General features: G+C 40.5%; 1 protein-coding gene across 1 annotated transcript; it reads left to right on the top strand.

The window, feature by feature from the left end:
- The first annotated feature begins 2,304 nt into the window (after positions 1-2,304).
- Naxd (NAD(P)HX dehydratase) lies at positions 2,305-5,812 on the top strand. The gene is made up of 3 exons (XM_017245806.3): positions 2,305-2,485; positions 3,629-4,059; positions 4,641-5,812. Exons 2-3 carry the CDS (start codon positions 3,733-3,735, stop codon positions 5,199-5,201), a joined length of 888 nt encoding a protein of 295 aa, XP_017101295.1. The 5' UTR covers positions 2,305-2,485; positions 3,629-3,732; the 3' UTR covers positions 5,202-5,812.
- The last annotated feature ends 12,423 nt before the right edge of the window (positions 5,813-18,235 follow it).

Genomic DNA, 18,235 nt, shown 5'->3' on the forward strand with positions numbered 1-18,235 from the left:
ATGCCGAATCTATCACACATCATTGCGAAATTAAATGCGTCGTATCTCTTAACGTATGGTCCCCGTTTGTTGAAACTCTGATCTTTTGCTGCTGGCATTGCAAACTCAAAATCACTTTCGATGTTCATATCCGCGGATTCGGGTCTATAAGAAGGATCAGAGCTTTCTGGCAATTGGCTTGACTGTTGATCGACTATATTTAGCACAACTTCGGGAATGGTATTTCTTCTGCTGGTGTGTTGGTCAATCATGAACATTTTCAAGTGGTCAGGAATTAATCCGCAGGAGCATGGCATTGTATTCTTACAACTGCATTTAGCGACATAAAACAAATCATTTAAGCTTTTCTCAAATTCAGTAATTGAATTAGTTCTAGTAATGTTTTTAATTTCTCGCTGATATTTTTTTATAAATTTATTAAGCTTTTTAATGATGCTTTTTATATTTATTAATTTAATATTCGTCTTTCTCCAAATTTCAATTATTTTGTCTGCAATCATCGGAGTAAGGCTCGCATAAGAGTGTTGTTTTTGTTTGCTGTTTTTTGCGATCACTCACGTAAAAATAATATTTAAGTACATCCCGGAAAGTTGGCAAATTTAGCTCGGAAAATTCACTAGGTACACCAATGATATTTGTGATCTGCTTTGAATTGAAACTTGATGTAGACATCATAATAATACTGTCAATTTCCGAATTGTCAATAGACATCGCTGATGATTCCATAATTTTATATTATTAGCACACGTTTCTTTGTTAACAGTCAAATACTAAGTAAACCAAATTTATTACACGAGAACTGATAACAATCTTGAACTTAATTTACTAGTCTATGGTATTCAATGGCGTAGATAACTATTTTCGAAGAGGGATAACTTACCAATAGGGACTGATGCTTTTGACGCCCCCACACCTACGCCACTGCCGTTGGTTGACAAGTTTTACCGCAAAATTAATTATCATTTAAATAAACTGTTATAAGAGGAATGCTAAAAAGCTTCACAAAATCTTTAATATTATTATATTTCTTAACCTTATCTTTAGAAAGCTTCTTAATGTTACCCTGCAGAACTGGGCTTTAATTTGTAACTAGTAAAATAAATGGTTACCAACCAAAAAAGTACTGGAGGTTGATATTAAGTGGTAAGTACTGTGGTAAGTACTACCACACCTAAGTACTAGTACACCTTACTTGTGTGGCGTCTTCGTTTTTCCTCTGGTTCAAACAACGAACCAACTAATGGAAAAAATAATATTTTTATGAGCGCCAACGAAAATTACAGGCAATCTGTGCACTTGTTTTGTAGAAAAAAAGAGAAAAAAAAGCTTTCCATCGCCTTTTGTTTTTATGTCTAGAATGCACCAGAATTTACAAAAATAATTATATTGCAAGAACCGTTAGTTTTATAGTTTTCTTGCGATCCTTTACAGATCGGTGTTTGGATCGGATCGGATCTTTTGGTGTTTGATTCATTTTTTGCCATTTAAGTTAAAGTGGTCTTAAGTAAAGCCTAGTACTGAAATTGAAAAACGTGTTTGGCGAGTAAAAACGTTTATTCTTTCCAGAGTAAGTGTAAATTTTCAAGTTATGCACTACGATCCCTCCTAAAATTTATTTGAATTTAAATTTAAACATTGACAATGTTGGATTTTAGAAGTCCTTTGTGGATTTTGAACCTATTTGGGTGTAAAAATATGAATTTAAAATTTTTTTTTTTTGCGCAATTGGTGCCATGAAATTGACAATAAAATATGGTTTGTCTCACAAATCTTAAATGACGAGAAGAATTTCTACTCATTTAATTAGATCTTTAATTTTAAACTCATCGAATTTATCAATTTGACTTTGGCCAGCGTTTACATTATTTTTTCAGAATTTTTTTTGTCTTTGCACCAGACACATTCCACTGCCAAACTCAATTCTATTATTGTTTGTTTCTGTTTACTAATTTAAACTTAGTACTCAGATCGACAAAAGCTTTTTTTCAGCTGTGAGCGAGAGGCAAATAGGTGAAAAATTTGAGTCCTTTGTATGCCTAACAGACTGACGGATCATTGAACCCATTTTCGAAATTTCTTAGGAATCTCTATTCTCCACTTTGGTAGTTGTTTTTACACCCTTGCAGAGGGTATTAAAATTATGGGCAAAAGTGTGAAACGCAGTGAAGGATTCCGACCCTATAAAGCAGTGGTCGGCACCCCAATACATTGATTTCATTTTAACGCATTAGTGTTAGTTACGAATAGCAGAAAGTAGGCTGTGAGCATGACGTTTCACACATTTATACTCTGTGTGTGTGGCAGAGCTCGGGCAGAGAAATTTCCTATGCCCTCGGGATAGGGCAGATAGGGCCGAAAAGAGCAGATCCGTGAGACTGCGCTTGAGTCCCGAGCTAAACATTCGGAGTTCGTCATCCCGGAATTTGCCACACAAAACTTTGCCGCCGACGCCTCGTACGACATGGTGGCTTCATTCGTGAGCAAGGTGAGTTTTTTCTCGACTTCGTCATAGTATTGTAGGAGCGACAGATTTCCCTGCCAGAGAGTGCCCATCTCCTGATCGATGACGTGTGTAACAAAGCCTTATTACCGACTTAAATAATAATTCCAAGTACGGTCTTTGATTCACTCTTTTATTAGCACCGGCACTGCTGGCGTTACCAGGTCAACTAACTCTAATTGAATTGTACATTAATGGTATAATCTATTTCTTATGAGAGGCGTCATTCTCATCTATGCCGTCGCTCTTCTCTGCCGGTAAGGATTTCCACAACGTGTATCTGAGTGACGCTTGTCACTGTACGTAATATCGAGTCGATTTATGATCGCGTCGAAACTAAACACAGTGCCAAACGAGGACAGCAACGGCATCGACAGGGCCTCTTATTTTAGCTATTTACGTAGTTCCTAAAAATATAATATGCGGCTACTGCCGCTTGCCGCCGGGAGACGTATGCCTCCTGTGTTCCCGTAAGGGAGGAAAAGGGAAGGTGTATGAGTACATGTACCTTATATACCTTGTACATAATTGCTCCCAAAGTATTAAAATCAATTAATAGCATCTATTTACTGAGATATCGGCCTGCCAAGCGACAAACGCTTGTATTAGTGGCCGTGAAAAAAACGCGAAAAAACCTCTCTTTTAAAAATTGCTTTTTGGCGCTTACGTTATTTTGGCAAATAGGGCTCGATATGTCAACTTACAATCAAGTACTATGAAGTAGTATGTATTTTTTTTTCTAACGCTAAAACTTTGTTCTTTTTTGTGACCATTCAATACACAAAAAATGTTTCTTGTGTGATTTGCTAAAATAAAAGTTATTTTACAAATCAAAAAGTAAATGTGAAAAGTTAGGAGGCAAGGTGGCAAAACTACTTTCACATAAAAGCACAAAAATATTTTTTTCGCGTTAATACCTTCCGTATTAATTATTATTATGTATTATGCAATGGCCATCACGAGTTCTTGAAAGCGTGATATAGAAATAACTCCTAAAGGAAGACTAATTTAAATTAGCACTTTATATACATACCCACATATTTATGTATTAGGAATATAATGAATATTGGTCCCAACTTATTATTTATTCAATTCGATTTTAAATCAAACATTGCACGTATGTTCCAGATTCCAATACTTCCCATCGGCCACTACCTAAGCGGCGCCAGGTTGACGGTCATGATTCTAACAAGTAATTGTTTTATGTTAAATGAACATTTGTCATTTAGACTATGGCTTCAAAAAAAGATATACCCGTTAATGTATCTAAACTTTTGAATTTGTTTCGGAGCTTGGTACCGAAACTTACAACCGATAAGTGCAAAGGCCAAAATGGGCGAATTGGTGTTATTGGAGGTTGCTTGGAGTATACGGGTGCGCCATATTTTGCTGCAATTTCTGCAATGAAAGTAGGTGCTGACATATCGCATGTTTTTTGTCACAACAATGCAGCTACAGTTATTAAATCATATAGCCCAGATTTAATTGTTCACCCAGTTCTGGATCGCTTAGACGCTGTTGAAAAAATTGTTCCATGGTTACAGGGATTACATGTAATTGTAAGTATATGGCGGAGAAAGAGAGGTCTGAATGAATAGCCAAAAAACGACTTTCAAATGCACAAGGTTAAAAATGTATTGAGTGAGATAGAATCCGAAGAGGAAAATAAATGAATTAATGAGTAGCATTGGGTAGTAAAATAACTTGGATGAGTAAGAGTTGGAGTTTGCATGCAATGTGGGTAAATCGAATGTGGAAGCCGTCGAATATAACTTATTTAACGTATATGTATCTAAAATTAGTTACTCAGGGTAATGAAATATTTATCGGCTATGAACTTTCTTGAATAAATAAAATCTGAGATGCGACAGTGCACTGCTCTGCCTTGAATTAACTAATAGTATAGTAGAGGTTATGCAATTGCCTTAAATTACCTATGTACCTACATATGTATGTATTTTGAGATCTCCCACTTCCCCTCACTCAATATGTGCCTCTTTCTCTACATCATTCTATTCCATTCGCATGTGCATATTCTATGTCTGAGGCAATCCATGCATACCTCTGATATCTACATACATAAAATGTAAATACGTATACATATATGTAAAGATTTTAATATCTGTTTGACTTATTTTAGGTTATTGGTCCCGGCTTGGGACGGGATCCGACCGTTCTAAAAACGACAATCGAATTATTAAAATACTGCGTGACAGTGCGAAAACCAGTCATTATTGATGCTGATGGGTTATTTGTACTAAAAGATAATATTAATTTGATACATGGAAAGCAGAATGTAATATTGACCCCAAACGCTGTAGAATTCCAAAGACTGTTTGGAAAGGATCCACATTTAGTGATGGAAGAAATGTCGCTATTGGGAGAAGGAGTATTAGTGCTAGAAAAGGGCTTAACTGACAAACTGTATATTCCTCACACTAAAGAAATTTACTCAATGCCTATTGGAGGATCCGGTCGAAGGTGTGGAGGACAAGGGGACTTGCTTAGCGGATCAATAGCAACATTTTTTTTTTGGACTTTGCAGTCAAACCAACAAAATCCAGCATACCTTGCTGCTTGTGCATCGAGTCATTTTATAAAGAAATTAAATTTAGCTGCATTTAACAAATTAGGTAGGAGCATGGTAGCAAGTGATATGATAAATGAAATACCTACCGTTTTTCGCGATATCTTTGAATAATAACTAAAATTGCATTCATTTTGTATATAATTATTTTAACAATACCTTTAAGTTGTAAAGTTGCCAACATGGAAGGAACCTCCTTGCAAAAAGTCCCAATTGCGGCATTTTTAACATTTTTAAAGATAGAAAAACAAGAATTGGTACATATATGTACCTACAAAAATTAAGATCGATTTTTTTATTTATTTTTAATTGGACCACGCCTTCTTTCCCGCCCACATTACCATCAAATTGGAATTTTCGATTTTTTTTTTTAAATTTGTTTTTAAATATTTTAACATAATATATTTAATAAATTAATATATTAATTAATTAATTAATATATTTTTAAGGAAATTTGCATTATAAATTTGATTTGGATACCTGAAAAATTAAATTTAAAATTAGTTATAGCCTAATATTAGGTTTTGTAACTCCATACCTTGATGCATATAGTATGCATAGCTATAATATCTATCAGTATACATATGAAAGTTTATTGACTCAATATTTTTCGTCTTCAAAAGTGTATTTGACCTTTCACCACATAATGGGCAGGATTGGCATGAATTTGTACCAGTTCACACATTTAAAACTTTGCCATCGATTAAAGTCAAATCAGCTTCATATTTCACTATTATTTTTTGATTCCGCGAGTGTAGGTGTGCTTAAGGTTTTTATTTGCTCGTCCAAGTTCGTTTTTTTCATTTTTTATCAGTTCAGTTGTTTCCCAATCAATTTTAAGGGGTCGGCAGAATCTGACCAATTGAGGAGAAGGATTCAACCAAATAATTTGATTTTTGGAATCTATTAATTTCAAGGGAATTATTGTGGTTACATACAATGGCTGATCTTATACAACAGGCTTTTCCGTGTGAAATCGCTGTTTATAAATACTTTGTCCTGTTGAGCCATACACTTCCGATTTCATTTTTGTAACTTCCGAATTTTTTTTTTTTTTTTTTTATTTTAACGTTGCTTTTATTTCTTGAATCTTCTCTTTGCGAGACTAACAAGAGGTGTATCAAATCTTATATTTTTAACTTAACTAACAGTCATATTGACTGATACGGAGTTAGACGGCCCTAAAAATCGATTGCTGGGTTGGGAGGTCGTTGCGTCTAAGGCGGGATACGCTAGAAACCCGAGTCAATCCCCGAGCGAGAAAATTTGGGTGCGAAGACAGTTTTTCTTTGTATGACTCTTTTTGCTTCTGGATTTCGTCTTTCACTGCGAGGATGCCCAGATCCCGGTGGATGTTTTCGTTGCGAACATACCAAGGTGCCCCTGTGATAGTTCTCAGGATTTTTGATTGTGCGCGCTGTATGATGTCTATGTTGCTGCTGCTCGCGTTCCCCCACAGCTGGGAGCCATACGTCCAGATTGGCTTTAGGACTGAATTGTACAGTAGTAACTTGTAGTCTAGGCACAGTGGCGATCGTGAGTTTATGATCCAGTGGAGGCTGCTGGCTTTCAGTTTTAGATGCATCTTTTTGCATTCGATGTGCTTACGCCAGGTAAGTCGTCTATCAAGGTGAACGCCAATGTACGTTACGTCGTTGGCTTGAGGGATCTGCATACCGTTTAGTAAAAGCGGAGGGCATGTTTGTCTATTAAGAGTAAACGTTATATGTTTACACTTTTGTTCGTTTATTTTAATGCGCCAGTCGGACAGCCACCTTTCCACTATTGTGAGATGATTAGCCAGTTGGGTTGTTGCCTGCGTTGGGCATCTGGAGCGACTAAGGATAGCGGTATCATCGGCGAACGTTGACGTTGTTAGTTGTGCGCTCGTAGGAATATCCGCAGTATACAAAACATATAGACACGGCCCGAGTGCGCTTCCCTGTGGAACTCCAGCTTCGATGGTGTAGTCGCCCGAGGTAGCTGCGTTGCATCTCACTGAGAATACCCTATTGAAGAGGTATGATTCCAGTAGCTTGTGGGTGTATGTTGGCAAATATAATACGTTTTAATTTTGTGCATGAGTCCGATGAGCCAAACTCGGTCGAAAGCTTGAGATACGTCGAGGAAAATAGCGCTGCAGTATTCTCGTTGTTCGAAGGCTGAGCGTATTTCGGATGTTAATCTGTTCACTTGTTCGATGGTTCCATGGTTTCTTCGAAAGCCAAATTGGTGTGCCGGGATGATATTGCAAGCTTCCAAATGTGGTATTATGCGAGTTAACAAGCATTTTTCAAACAGTTTAGACAAACAAGATAGAAGGCTTATTGGTCTGTATGATGACGGAATTGTGTGGTCTTTTCCAGGCTTCGGAATCATTATAATAATGGATTTCTTCCACTTTTTTGGGAAATAGCCAAGATTAATGATTCCATTAAATAGTTTGCAGACGACCTCTATAGCGCATTTTGGAAGTTCGATCAGCATCTTTGGGGTCAATAGGTCACCACCGGGAGCCTTTTTTGGTTTTAGCCCTCTTATGACTTTTTCGATTTCGTTCGGCCGGAATGGAGGTGCGGCTGGCTGAGGGGAGGACTCTGGCTGAATTACTGGCAGGAGGAATGAATTTGAGGCTGGGTTTGGCTGGAAGACACTTTGGAGATGTGTGGCGAATGTTTCAGCTCGGTCTTCGTTGCTGCGAGCCCAGCATCCCGAAGAGTTTCTTATCGGGGTGGTCGTTTCAATTGGGGCACTAAGATTTGGGTGGGCCCTCCACAGGGGGTACTTTGTGCTTGTTGGCGAGAGATTCTGGATGTACCTCAGCTGTGCATTTTCTTCCTGTTGGTGAAGAGCCTGGTCGAGTGATCGGGTTGCTTCCTTAAGGCGTTGTTTTGAAGCTGGTGATCTGCTGTTTTGCCAATCACGACGCGTGCGCCTCTTTTCTCGCACGAGCTGTTCGATTTGCTGATTAGATTTGAAGTGTTTGTTTCGGTCTACTTCTTTCCTATGAGGAGTAGAGATTTTAGCTGCCGCAACGAGTACTTCTTCCAGGGCGCTCGTAGTGTAGTCGATGTCCGATTCCATGTTAAAATCCGGGGCGAGTTCTATGTGGGCACTCACGTACTTTTTGTATTTTAGCCAGTTTGTTTTTGTCGTCGTCAGACTGAAGGGGTGTTCGGTTATTTCTGGGCTTTGAAGAAGCGTTAGACGCACAGGCGAGTGGTCTGATGATAAGTCCGAGACTGCTTTGGCACTTATTAGATTGCGAGGTATGTTTTTTGTCACTGCAAAATCAATAAGGTCTGGGAGCTTTCGTGAGTCTGTTGGCCAGTATGTGGGACTTCCAGGGGAAACGTAGTCCAGTTTATTTTTCACATTTATAATTGCATTGTACAATTGTCTTCCTTTGGGAGTCACTAGACGTGATCCCCAGTGCGTATGTTTGGCGTTGTAGTCTCCTGCGGCTATAAATCGATCCCCAAGTGAATTGTAGAAGTCCATAAATTGTCCTTCCGAGATTGAGAAGCGAGGAGGGCAGTAAACGGCAGCAATTGAAAGGATTCCGTTGCTTGACTGAATTTGTATCGATGTGGCCTGCAAGAAGTTTGTTGCAAACCTTTTGTGAAAATGGTGTTTAATTCGTTCTCTGATTAGAACTCCAGTTCCGCCGTGGGCTTTCCCATCTAGATGATCTGTGCGGTAGATTGTGTAGCCTCTTATATGAAAGTTGTATTTGCTTGTAAGATGCGTTTCCACCAGTAGCATAACGTCAATATGGTTTTCGGTCAAGAATTGTGACAATTCTAGTTTATGCCGTGAGACACCATTGGCGTTCCACATTGATATTCGTAGCGCCTGCATAGATTATTTGGACTGTTGTGCTACGAGCAGCTGTATCACCATGTTCTGGTTTTGAACAAGCGTTTGCATGGTCGTTTTCATGAATGACATAAGCTCCATTACACTTTGTTGGAGGGTAAGCATCATAGTTTCCGTTTTGCTGTGTGGCTGTTCTGGGGCCTGTTGAGCGCTTTGAGAGTTAGGCTGAATTGGAATTTCCCTTCCAGATCGTAGAGCATCGGCATAGGAGAAGCCGTTGGTGGTGTTTAGTGGACCGAATGAGGATCTCGCAGCTTTGGCGAAGAAGACGTCTGGCGTGGTTTTTGACGAAACGTACGCATTCTGTGGATTTTGGTTGCGCGTTGCGGTCGCTTGACGCATGCGACTCTTTAACTCCTTATACACAATACATCCTCTATAGTTTGCCGTATGGCTGCCTCCGCAGTTTCCACATTTCTTCACGGTACTGTCCTTGTTTGTAGTGCAGCAAGCGGACTTGTGGGCGTCCCCGCAGACTACACAGACAGCCCGAAGTGTGCAGTAAGACCTTGTGTGTCCATACTCTTGACAATTAGTGCATTGCACTGGACCGTTACGTTTATGTGGCTCTTCAACAGTGATTTTCCGATGCAAAAGATATTGCAGGTTGTAGATTGGGTGGACTTCGTTCTTCTTCAGCGACCTGCTTTCAGGCTCGAGCTCGACCTTGAAGAGGGGTTGTGGCTTTTTATCTTTATTTAGAATGTTAATAACATTCTTGGCGGCGAAGCCCTTTTCTTTAAGGGCGGTTTTTATTTCCTCGACGGTAACATCAGGTTCTATTCCCTTTACTACCACTTGTAGGCCCTTACTGCTTTTCAGCTGGTACGTGTAATAGTTTTTCTGTACAGTGTCCAGATATTTTGACACTATTCGGAAGTGCTCTTCAGTCTTGGTTTGCACCTTTGTTTCATGGATGTTCCCTTTGATAAGCGGAACAACATGAAAGTTTTCACCGTTCCCGATCAACGACGCAATTTTGTTGACCAGGGCACTCGAGCTTTTTTCCCTAATATAGATTGGAGGGGGCTTGGGTTTTTTTGCGGTGTCTTGGGCTGGTTGGTTTTCCTCAGCCTCCGCCAGTAGGGCAAATCTGTTAGTAGTGGATCTGTCTGGTTCATTATCGTTATTCAGGACACGGTTAATTTTTGTTTTGTTGCCTGCCGGATTACTCTGCGGGCTAAGCTTGCGCTTAATTTGGATGTAGCGATCCATTCCAGTCTGTGTGGCCGTTGCCGCTTTGGCACTTTCCGAGGTTGTTGTTTTTGTACTCGCTGTAGTCGTTGACGTCGTGGTACTTTGAGTTGCAGGGGTTTTCGCTGTTGTTGCAGAAGTTGTAGCGCTGCTTGTTGTTGGTGCGAAATTTGTTTCCGATATTGGAGGGGGGGTTTTACACTGCGAACTCCATGACGCGGGAGTCGGAGTGAGCAGAGCGGGTGAGCAAGACCGTGCCCTTTGGGTTTCAGCGGTCAGTAAAGCCGGGTTGCTTTTAAGCGCCGATTTTTCCACTTCGGTATCGCGGCTTGAAAAGTAAGAGTAGAAGCCGTTTCTTTGGTTCACTGAACTTCTACGCTCGTTCTTTTGGTCGTTGCTCAATGAGCTCATTGCGTGGTACGTATTTTTTTTTTTTCAACAATGCACTAGTTTTGGTTTAGCACATTACAACTGTTATAAAAAAAAAAAAAGCTTGTCTGTCGCTTTTAATAAATTGTATTTCAGTGTCTTTTCGCTTATATTGGCGAAAATATAAGCGAAGTGAAGTTTTCCCGGAGCTCGGACAAAGCACGTCCGCTCAGTTCGGTAGTTCGATTACCACGATAAATAAATAAAGGGGGATAAATATCGCATCCATGGAGCTTACTATGGCTTTTATATTAATACATTTTCGTTCTGTTACATATTTTTTTTGCATTAAAAAAGGCTAAAGCATTTTCAGGACTTATTGTCATCTCTTTCAGCTTAAATTGGTTTGTCATACCAGCTATATTTTCTCTATTCAATGCACTTTGCAGTAGAGGAGAAGAGTCACCCGTTATAGAGAAGAGACCATTTTAGTTCGAACATAAGACCATGAAAGGGTCGTGCTGTGCATATGTCGAACTATAATGGCTAAGAAATAGAAAACTAAAGTTTCTAGTTAAAGAATGTTAAAATAAATAGGTTATGCAGAACAACTACACCGAGCATTGTCCAACGATTTGTTAATCTAAGTAAGTTTAGTTATGTAAGAGTCCACTATTATAAGATAGAAGGTGAAGATTTGCATCCCAGTTTAGATCTCTAAGAGAAAAAGTTTAGAAATTCTTTTGTACGGAGTCTATGCGGTCCTGATGTACTCCATATTGGGGACTCCAGACACATGAACCGTACTCCAGTATCGGACGGACCAAAGATATGAATAATGTTTTGGTTATATACGGGTCATTAAATTCTTTTGACCACCTTTTAATAAAACCCAGGACTCCTTTAGTCTTATTAATTATTACGGAAATATGGTCAGAAAATTTAAGTTTAATGTCTAATAGGACGCCGAGATCATTTACCTGAGCTAATTTCTCTAAGGCAATCCCATAAAGAGTATACGTAGCCTGCAGAGGGCATGAAGGATAAAAAGACATAAGCTTGCATTTTGATCCATTAAGTATTAAATCGTTAGCTGAACACCATTTTTGAAAAATATCAAAGTCAGACTGAAGACTGCATTGGGCAGAGATGGATTTGTACTGAAGACAAAGCTTTACATAATCTGAATACATAAGAACTAGAGAGTTCGTTAAAGCAGGGGGCAAGTCATTTATAAAAAAAATAAATAACAACTTCCTTGAGGGACGCCAGATGTAGTACGGTAAGTAGCTGGAGATCCACGTTAAGAGGTCTGTGGAAAATGCCCAGCATATTCAGTTTATTCAGAAAGAGTGAGTGATTGACTGTAAATAACATCGGTTTGATATCCCTTACGAAAGCCATCTATGACAAAAGATGTCAACTCCAATAAGTTTGTGTTGGTGGAGCGACGCTTTATAAAGCCATGCTGACAAGGAGAGATGATCGATTTAAGGAGGAGAGATTTTTAAGTTAAACTTAAAAACAGCTTTTTAACAGGTGACTCCTGACATCATCAACAGTAGCATCCGACATAAGGCGAGAGACAAATATGACCCTACGGGGAGCAATCGTCTTCAGCGTTAGTCGAGAAGATTTAACCTCAGGCGCCACACCAGTCAGAGGCCTTGGAGACAGCACAGCAGGAACAGAATGTAGGTTGTCCAACGATGGAGGCTCCAAGATGATAGGAGGCGCAAGGTTTGTACTCCCGTCTGGAAGGCTCATCATGGCCCTTGGAACTGGAACAGCATCAGTAAATAGACAACTTGGCGACGGTAAAATATTGGGTGTTGAAAATGCATCGACTTGTACACCATGGGATGTAGGGGTACCTAATAAATTGGCAGTCAGCCGGTTGGTGTTCGGAATTTTTTTTGGAGATTCGCTTAACAACTTTAGACCAATGAATTGGGTTTCAAGTGCAAGGAATTGCTCATTGCTTGCGAACATCAAGAAAACCATTTCTAGTCTGTTTCATAAAAGTCCGCATCTTTGACTCGATTTCTCTGCAAGCGATGCACGACCACGTCAGGCCAATCTTCATATTGATAAGATCACTTATCCGTCCATTGTGTCCACCTTAAGCACATTTAATATGTGAGCAGTTGTTGCGACTATACTCTCCACGTGAGGGGGGCTGGGAACAGGTCCCGGTAAGGTCATGTCTCTGCCGTGGATGCTGGCAAATTGTAGTCGGGCGGGAAGAAGAACACTCTCTTCCTTAAATTACCCCAATCCAAGGTGGAACAGCATATGCCGATGGATGCGTGTCCGAGGGGTGGCCCGGACGCTAATTTGCGAACTCTGGGGGACCGGCCGACCTGCCAGTTTGAACCAGGCTTATTATGATAAGCGCGCTATGTCACGATGGAGGAACCCCATCCCCCTACTCGTAGGTCCAAAATATGAATACTTCAAGCTTAACAAAATTACAGCGGAGAACGGAACTTCCTAACAAAGTCTAAAAATGGGGTCAATGATCCGTCAAACTCCAAGGCCCTCAAAAGCCAAGGAGTTGCTGGGATGGAATCTTCTTCTAAAGACCACAGAGTCAACCTCTAAAACAACTGGCGGGGCCCCTAAGTCAAACCCTGATTCCGGTAGCAGGAACGACGCAGCGGAAGGGCATCCTCATAATGAAGGCTGACCCTTCCTCACCCATCGGCAAAAGTCAACCCGGACCAGGCCGAGATCATAAGGTGGGCAAGGGAGATCCTGCCCGCCTTTCAACCGGCAAAGGCGGGTGTGAGGCTGGTGCCGATGAAGCAAGGTGGGTCAGATCCGCCAAGGAGATCGCGCAGAGTGCGAAGAGGCAGAGACCAACTGAAGGAGGAGGGAAGGTTCCCTTTATATATAAAGGGAACCCGCTGGTCCCGCATTTCTTCCTTGATAAAATCAAGACCTTATAACGGTGGGATGATAGACGGGTATACAGTATTTTGTAGCCCCCCATATGCGTGAAAAGGTATAGGTCCAACATGGTGTGTCCATAGTTATTCCTTTTCCAAAGACCCGCCTCGGGTAGCCTGAATACCAATAGCGTGGCCACCTTGACCCCCAATATCTCTTAAGGCGATATGAAGTATGAGGCATGATACTATGATACTATACTTCATATTCTCTATGATCGAGTATGAAGTTTAGTGCGTCAGTTGGTGTGGTATGATGACTGCATCCTTTGCGTTTTCCTAAACTTTTTCCTACATACGGAATTTGTTACGGCAGGCAACAGACTACGTCGTAAAAAAGGAAAGGCCTAACAACAGCTTATACAGCCATTTTACTATTTTTGGAGACATACCCCATTTGATTCCAATGGCATCTAGGTTAATGGTAAGATTAATGTGGAGTCTGATAAGTCTCCCAAAGTCTTGAGAAAAAAGGACGACACACTTATTAATCTGAAGTCCTTTGGGGAGCAGTGCGATGGTTATTCTGAAAATTTGCAGTGATTGGATCTGGCTTTGGTTAATTGTGCCGGGAAAATTGCATCTGGGTCTAGGAATTCTAAGGGCATGAAGCTGTTTATCGCCCAACTAAGATACCTATTACTGAAGAGGTATTCGAGTTGGCTTGGGAGGGAGGGGCTGTCCCCATGGCTCTGCGTTTCCTGGGTTATTTCTTCCTGAGAACTCCCTGGGAACTGTGCATTTGTGAGAGCCTGTAGGGTTTCCGTAGGGTTTTCCACTGCGATATTCTTTGTTTAAACGAGTAATAGCTGTCATGGAAACTCTTAGATCACCAGCACTTGCTGGCACTCAAGAAACTATTTGTGTCTTCTCAGATAGTCAAGCGGCACTCAGGGCTTTTGCTCGATTTTCATCCAACTCTAGGACAGTGGATGACTGTCGCAGATCTCTCAACGACATGGCAGAGCAGCATGACATCCACCTCAAATGGGTGCCCGGACATAGGGACCACGGAGGAAATTGCGCCGCTGTTGAGCTGGCGCCACACCACGATTACAGTAGGAGCTGCAAGGATGTGTAGGAGGACGAGAGAGTCAAACATCTCCTGTGTCACAGCCCTGCGTTTGGGAGTAATCGACTCCAACTTCTGGGTGCAGAAGCGCTTACTGACCTAACAGACTTTACGGAAATCGGTCCTCACGGACTTATTGCCTTCGTCCGGATATATTATACAACATTCAATTATAAAATATTATTTTCTAAACGTCTTTCGTTGAGAGCAACTTATTATCAGTTCTTCTAAGGGTCAAACCAGTATATTTGACAGGCCCAGATGGATTTTTTTTTTAATATTTATTAGTTGCTCCTTAAAACTATCTTATTTGCCTACTATACAGTTTTGTTCCCCGTGCGGGCTGTAGGAGCTTGGACCTAAGTTGTGCGGTACGGCCGTAAAGCAATTCTTCGCACACCTCTGGCGCCCTACCTTCCCTACGTGGTTGGAATTGTTCGCAACGCAATAGCGGGAAACAGGTAGAAGGGTGGCGCCTGCAGTCGAAGAGGAAGTGGAAAGGGTCCTCTGTGACTCCACTGCCGCACGACGGGCCGCAGTCCTCGCTTTCATGACCAAAGCGCTTTAGGTAACTTCGGAAGCACCCATGTCCACTAAGGGCCTGCGTTAGGTAAAAGTCTACCTGACCATGCTTCCTTTCGGTCCACTCTCCCACGTCCGGAATGAGACGAAACGTCCAGCGTCCCTTGGTTGAGACCTCACATCGCCGTTGCCACCTTGACAAACTTGTGGCTCTCGCTTTCCTCTTCCTGACCAATATGCCGTCCACAGGCCCCGATAAACCATCGCCAGGTTGTGTGCTAATATACTGTGCCAGAGTGCAAACCTCTTCATCAGTGGTCGGCACTCAAGACATTGATATGATTTTAACGCATTAGACCTTGGAATAGGGCTCTGCCGACCACTGCTCTACATAGACTTCTTAACTTATCTTTGGAAACCTCGATTTTACCCCTTAAGTAGAAGTCGGGAAAATGTCCGACGTTGCGAACTGCCCCAAGGAAGGGGCGTTGAGGGGGTATGAAAGCGGTCAAGCGCTGGGACTATTTCACACATGCAGTAAGAACGATGGAGGGAAACTAAAGATGAGAAGCCTATCCGCAAGACAGAAGGAAGTTTTCAAGGTGAGGGCGCCAACGCGCCGTGAGAAAGCAGAGACGATGTGGAACCTAACGGTTCTCGGGGCGGCCTCGCAGCCGTGTTTAGAAAGTGCGGCGCGGTTAGCATCAACGGAAGGAGTGGAGGTTAGTGGTTAGTGGAGGGCGACGCAAAATTTAGTGGGCTCTCGAAGTCCGCATTGCAACAGCAGAGGTCCGTGGCCGGGGATCACCAACGGGAAAGTGGCGTAATTTAAGATAGAACGGCGCATTTTTTGGAGCAAAATCGAGGAGGATTGATGGATTTTTATGGCGTTATACGGGTTAGTTGTCCTATAGTTCCGTGATTCTTGTGAAACCCAAACTGATGCATAGGGTTGCACTGTTGTCGTCTATGCTTTGCGATCTATAAAACTTTTCTATAAAAGCAAAATTTTTTGATTAATACGGCAACAGGCTGATAGGTCAATTGATAATAGTAGTTCTAATGGTTCATTGTTATGTTAGATTTCTTTCATTGTTGAGGAAAGTACGCCATAAAGCTTTTGTCGAAGCAGGCCGTCGAAGTAAAAGTATTTTTTTTTTAATTGATGATATCAATCGTGATATCAGTTACTAATATGGTAATTTTATAGTAACTGAAAGGGCTTGCATTAACGCAAAGAATTCAGTATTTTTTCGTGCGTCCATATTCCCATATTTCTTATAATCTTATAAAAGATGTGTCATTGGCGAAAAAATATACTTCAATGTTTAAAAAATGAAAATGAAAAATTTGAACGTTAATTTCCACAACCATCACAACGAGAGGAACACACAACAATGCATTGTATGCCCTAATGTTTTGGCTGTCTTTAAGCAAGAAGTAATAGACAATCTAACGTGACTGCGTTTCAGTCATTCGAAAGTTACGTATCTATGTTCTTTGTAGTTTTTCTTGCACGTCCCGAATAAGAATAGTATTTAATGTGTAGTTTTATATAGCTATATTGCGCTTTTTCGTCATATAAAGGCATATCAGGTATTTTGGGCGTGGCTTGCTGGTTCGTCACCATTATTTTACCTTTATGATTTTATTTTATATTATATCAGCTTATTTTTGTGTATACATAGATCGTTAATCTTAAATTTAAAATTTAATCTTAAATTTGTAGAAAAGTTTTTAATGTTCTATCTTCCTTGGAAATACCAAAGTTGGGTCATGCCCGATCGATCAGTTATATCGCAGCGAAAAATAGCTTAAAATAAATAAGTTTAAATAAATTGCCCAAAAATATAATCTGTAGGTAGTTTCAAATTTCTTTGTTTCAAAACACAGTCCTCAAATTAAAGTTGGGTAATTTCCGATCGTTTTCCCATTCAAGGTATGGGGTATAGTCGGCCGATCGTTATAAATTATAAGTACTCTCTAACTCTTACAAAAAAGGTCGAGCTATAATCGAGTTTCCCGACTATATAATTCCCGGTACTCAACTCTTCCCACAATTTAACTTACCTTTAAGGTATAAACTTTAACGGTAACAAATTTATCAATAACAAATTGTTTGTTGCGCTTGGGCAAAACAACACTTGCAGCCACCCTACTACCCCCTAAGGCTAATCGAAGGTTTCAGAAGGGAAGCAGACTAAAAAGTCTAAAACTCTAAAAATTATCCGAGTTGGGACCAGCGGAAGTAAACATCAGCTGCTGCAATAAAGTTGCAGTAAAGCATAAACATTTCGTTTCTATTTCTATGTATTGTTCGTTAAAAATTATCCGATTTGGCAAATTTTTAATTTGTCAATATTGGTATATTTTTTTTTTTTCTTGTTTACCGGTCTTTCAGAATTTGGAAATGGCTTGTGCATCAATAAGAGCATCAGCTAGCATTCCTGTATTCATCATAAAGCTTAGAGGCCCAGACGACCGAGGGGCGCTCAAGAAACGATTTGTTAGAATATATTTGTTAGAGTAAGCTATTTGTAATTTATAAAGCTAGGAGTTAGTAAGGAAATTTAAAATTCTATATTTTAAATTTGAGGGAAAGGAAAGAGATGTTATAGAGTAGAGACCATTGTAGTTCGAACATAATACCCTAAAAGGGTCATGCAGTGCATATGTCGAACTACAACGGCTAAGGAACAGAGGACTAAAGTTTCGAGTCCTTCTATTAGAAATGTTAAAATTTAAGCGTGTTAGTAAATGCTGGCTATCTACATCCCCGTTAATAAGGTTATGCAGAAAGACTACACCGAGCATTGTCCTACGATTTGTTAAGCTACGGGCAAGAACGATAAAAAGACATATGTTTGCATTTTGATCCATTAAGTATTAAATCATTAGCTAAACAACATTATTGAAAATTATCAAGGTCAGACTAAAGACTGCATTGGGCAGAGATGGATTTGTACTGAAGACAAAGCTTTACATCATCAGCATACATAAGATCTAGAGAGTTCGTTAAAGCAGGGGCAAGTCGTTTATAAAAAGTGTAAATAATAGCGGGCCAAGATGACTTCCTTGAGGGACGCCGGATGTAGCACGGACCAGACGGGACTGTATGTTTTTAAATAAGACTCTTTGTGTCCTTCCATCTAAGTAGCTGG

This window comes from Drosophila bipectinata, chromosome 2L (assembly GCF_030179905.1).
Source record: "Drosophila bipectinata strain 14024-0381.07 chromosome 2L, DbipHiC1v2, whole genome shotgun sequence".
In the NCBI taxonomy this organism is placed as follows: Eukaryota; Metazoa; Arthropoda; class Insecta; order Diptera; family Drosophilidae; genus Drosophila; species Drosophila bipectinata.

Excerpts from the sequence above, each read along its gene's own strand:
- Naxd (XM_017245806.3), top strand. The coding sequence starts at position 3,733 with ATGGCTTCAAAAAAAGATATACCCGTTAATGTATCTAAACTTTTGAAT. Across the intron at positions 4,060-4,640 it reads TACAGGGATTACATGTAATT|GTTATTGGTCCCGGCTTGGG; the intron begins GTAAGTATATGG and ends GACTTATTTTAG.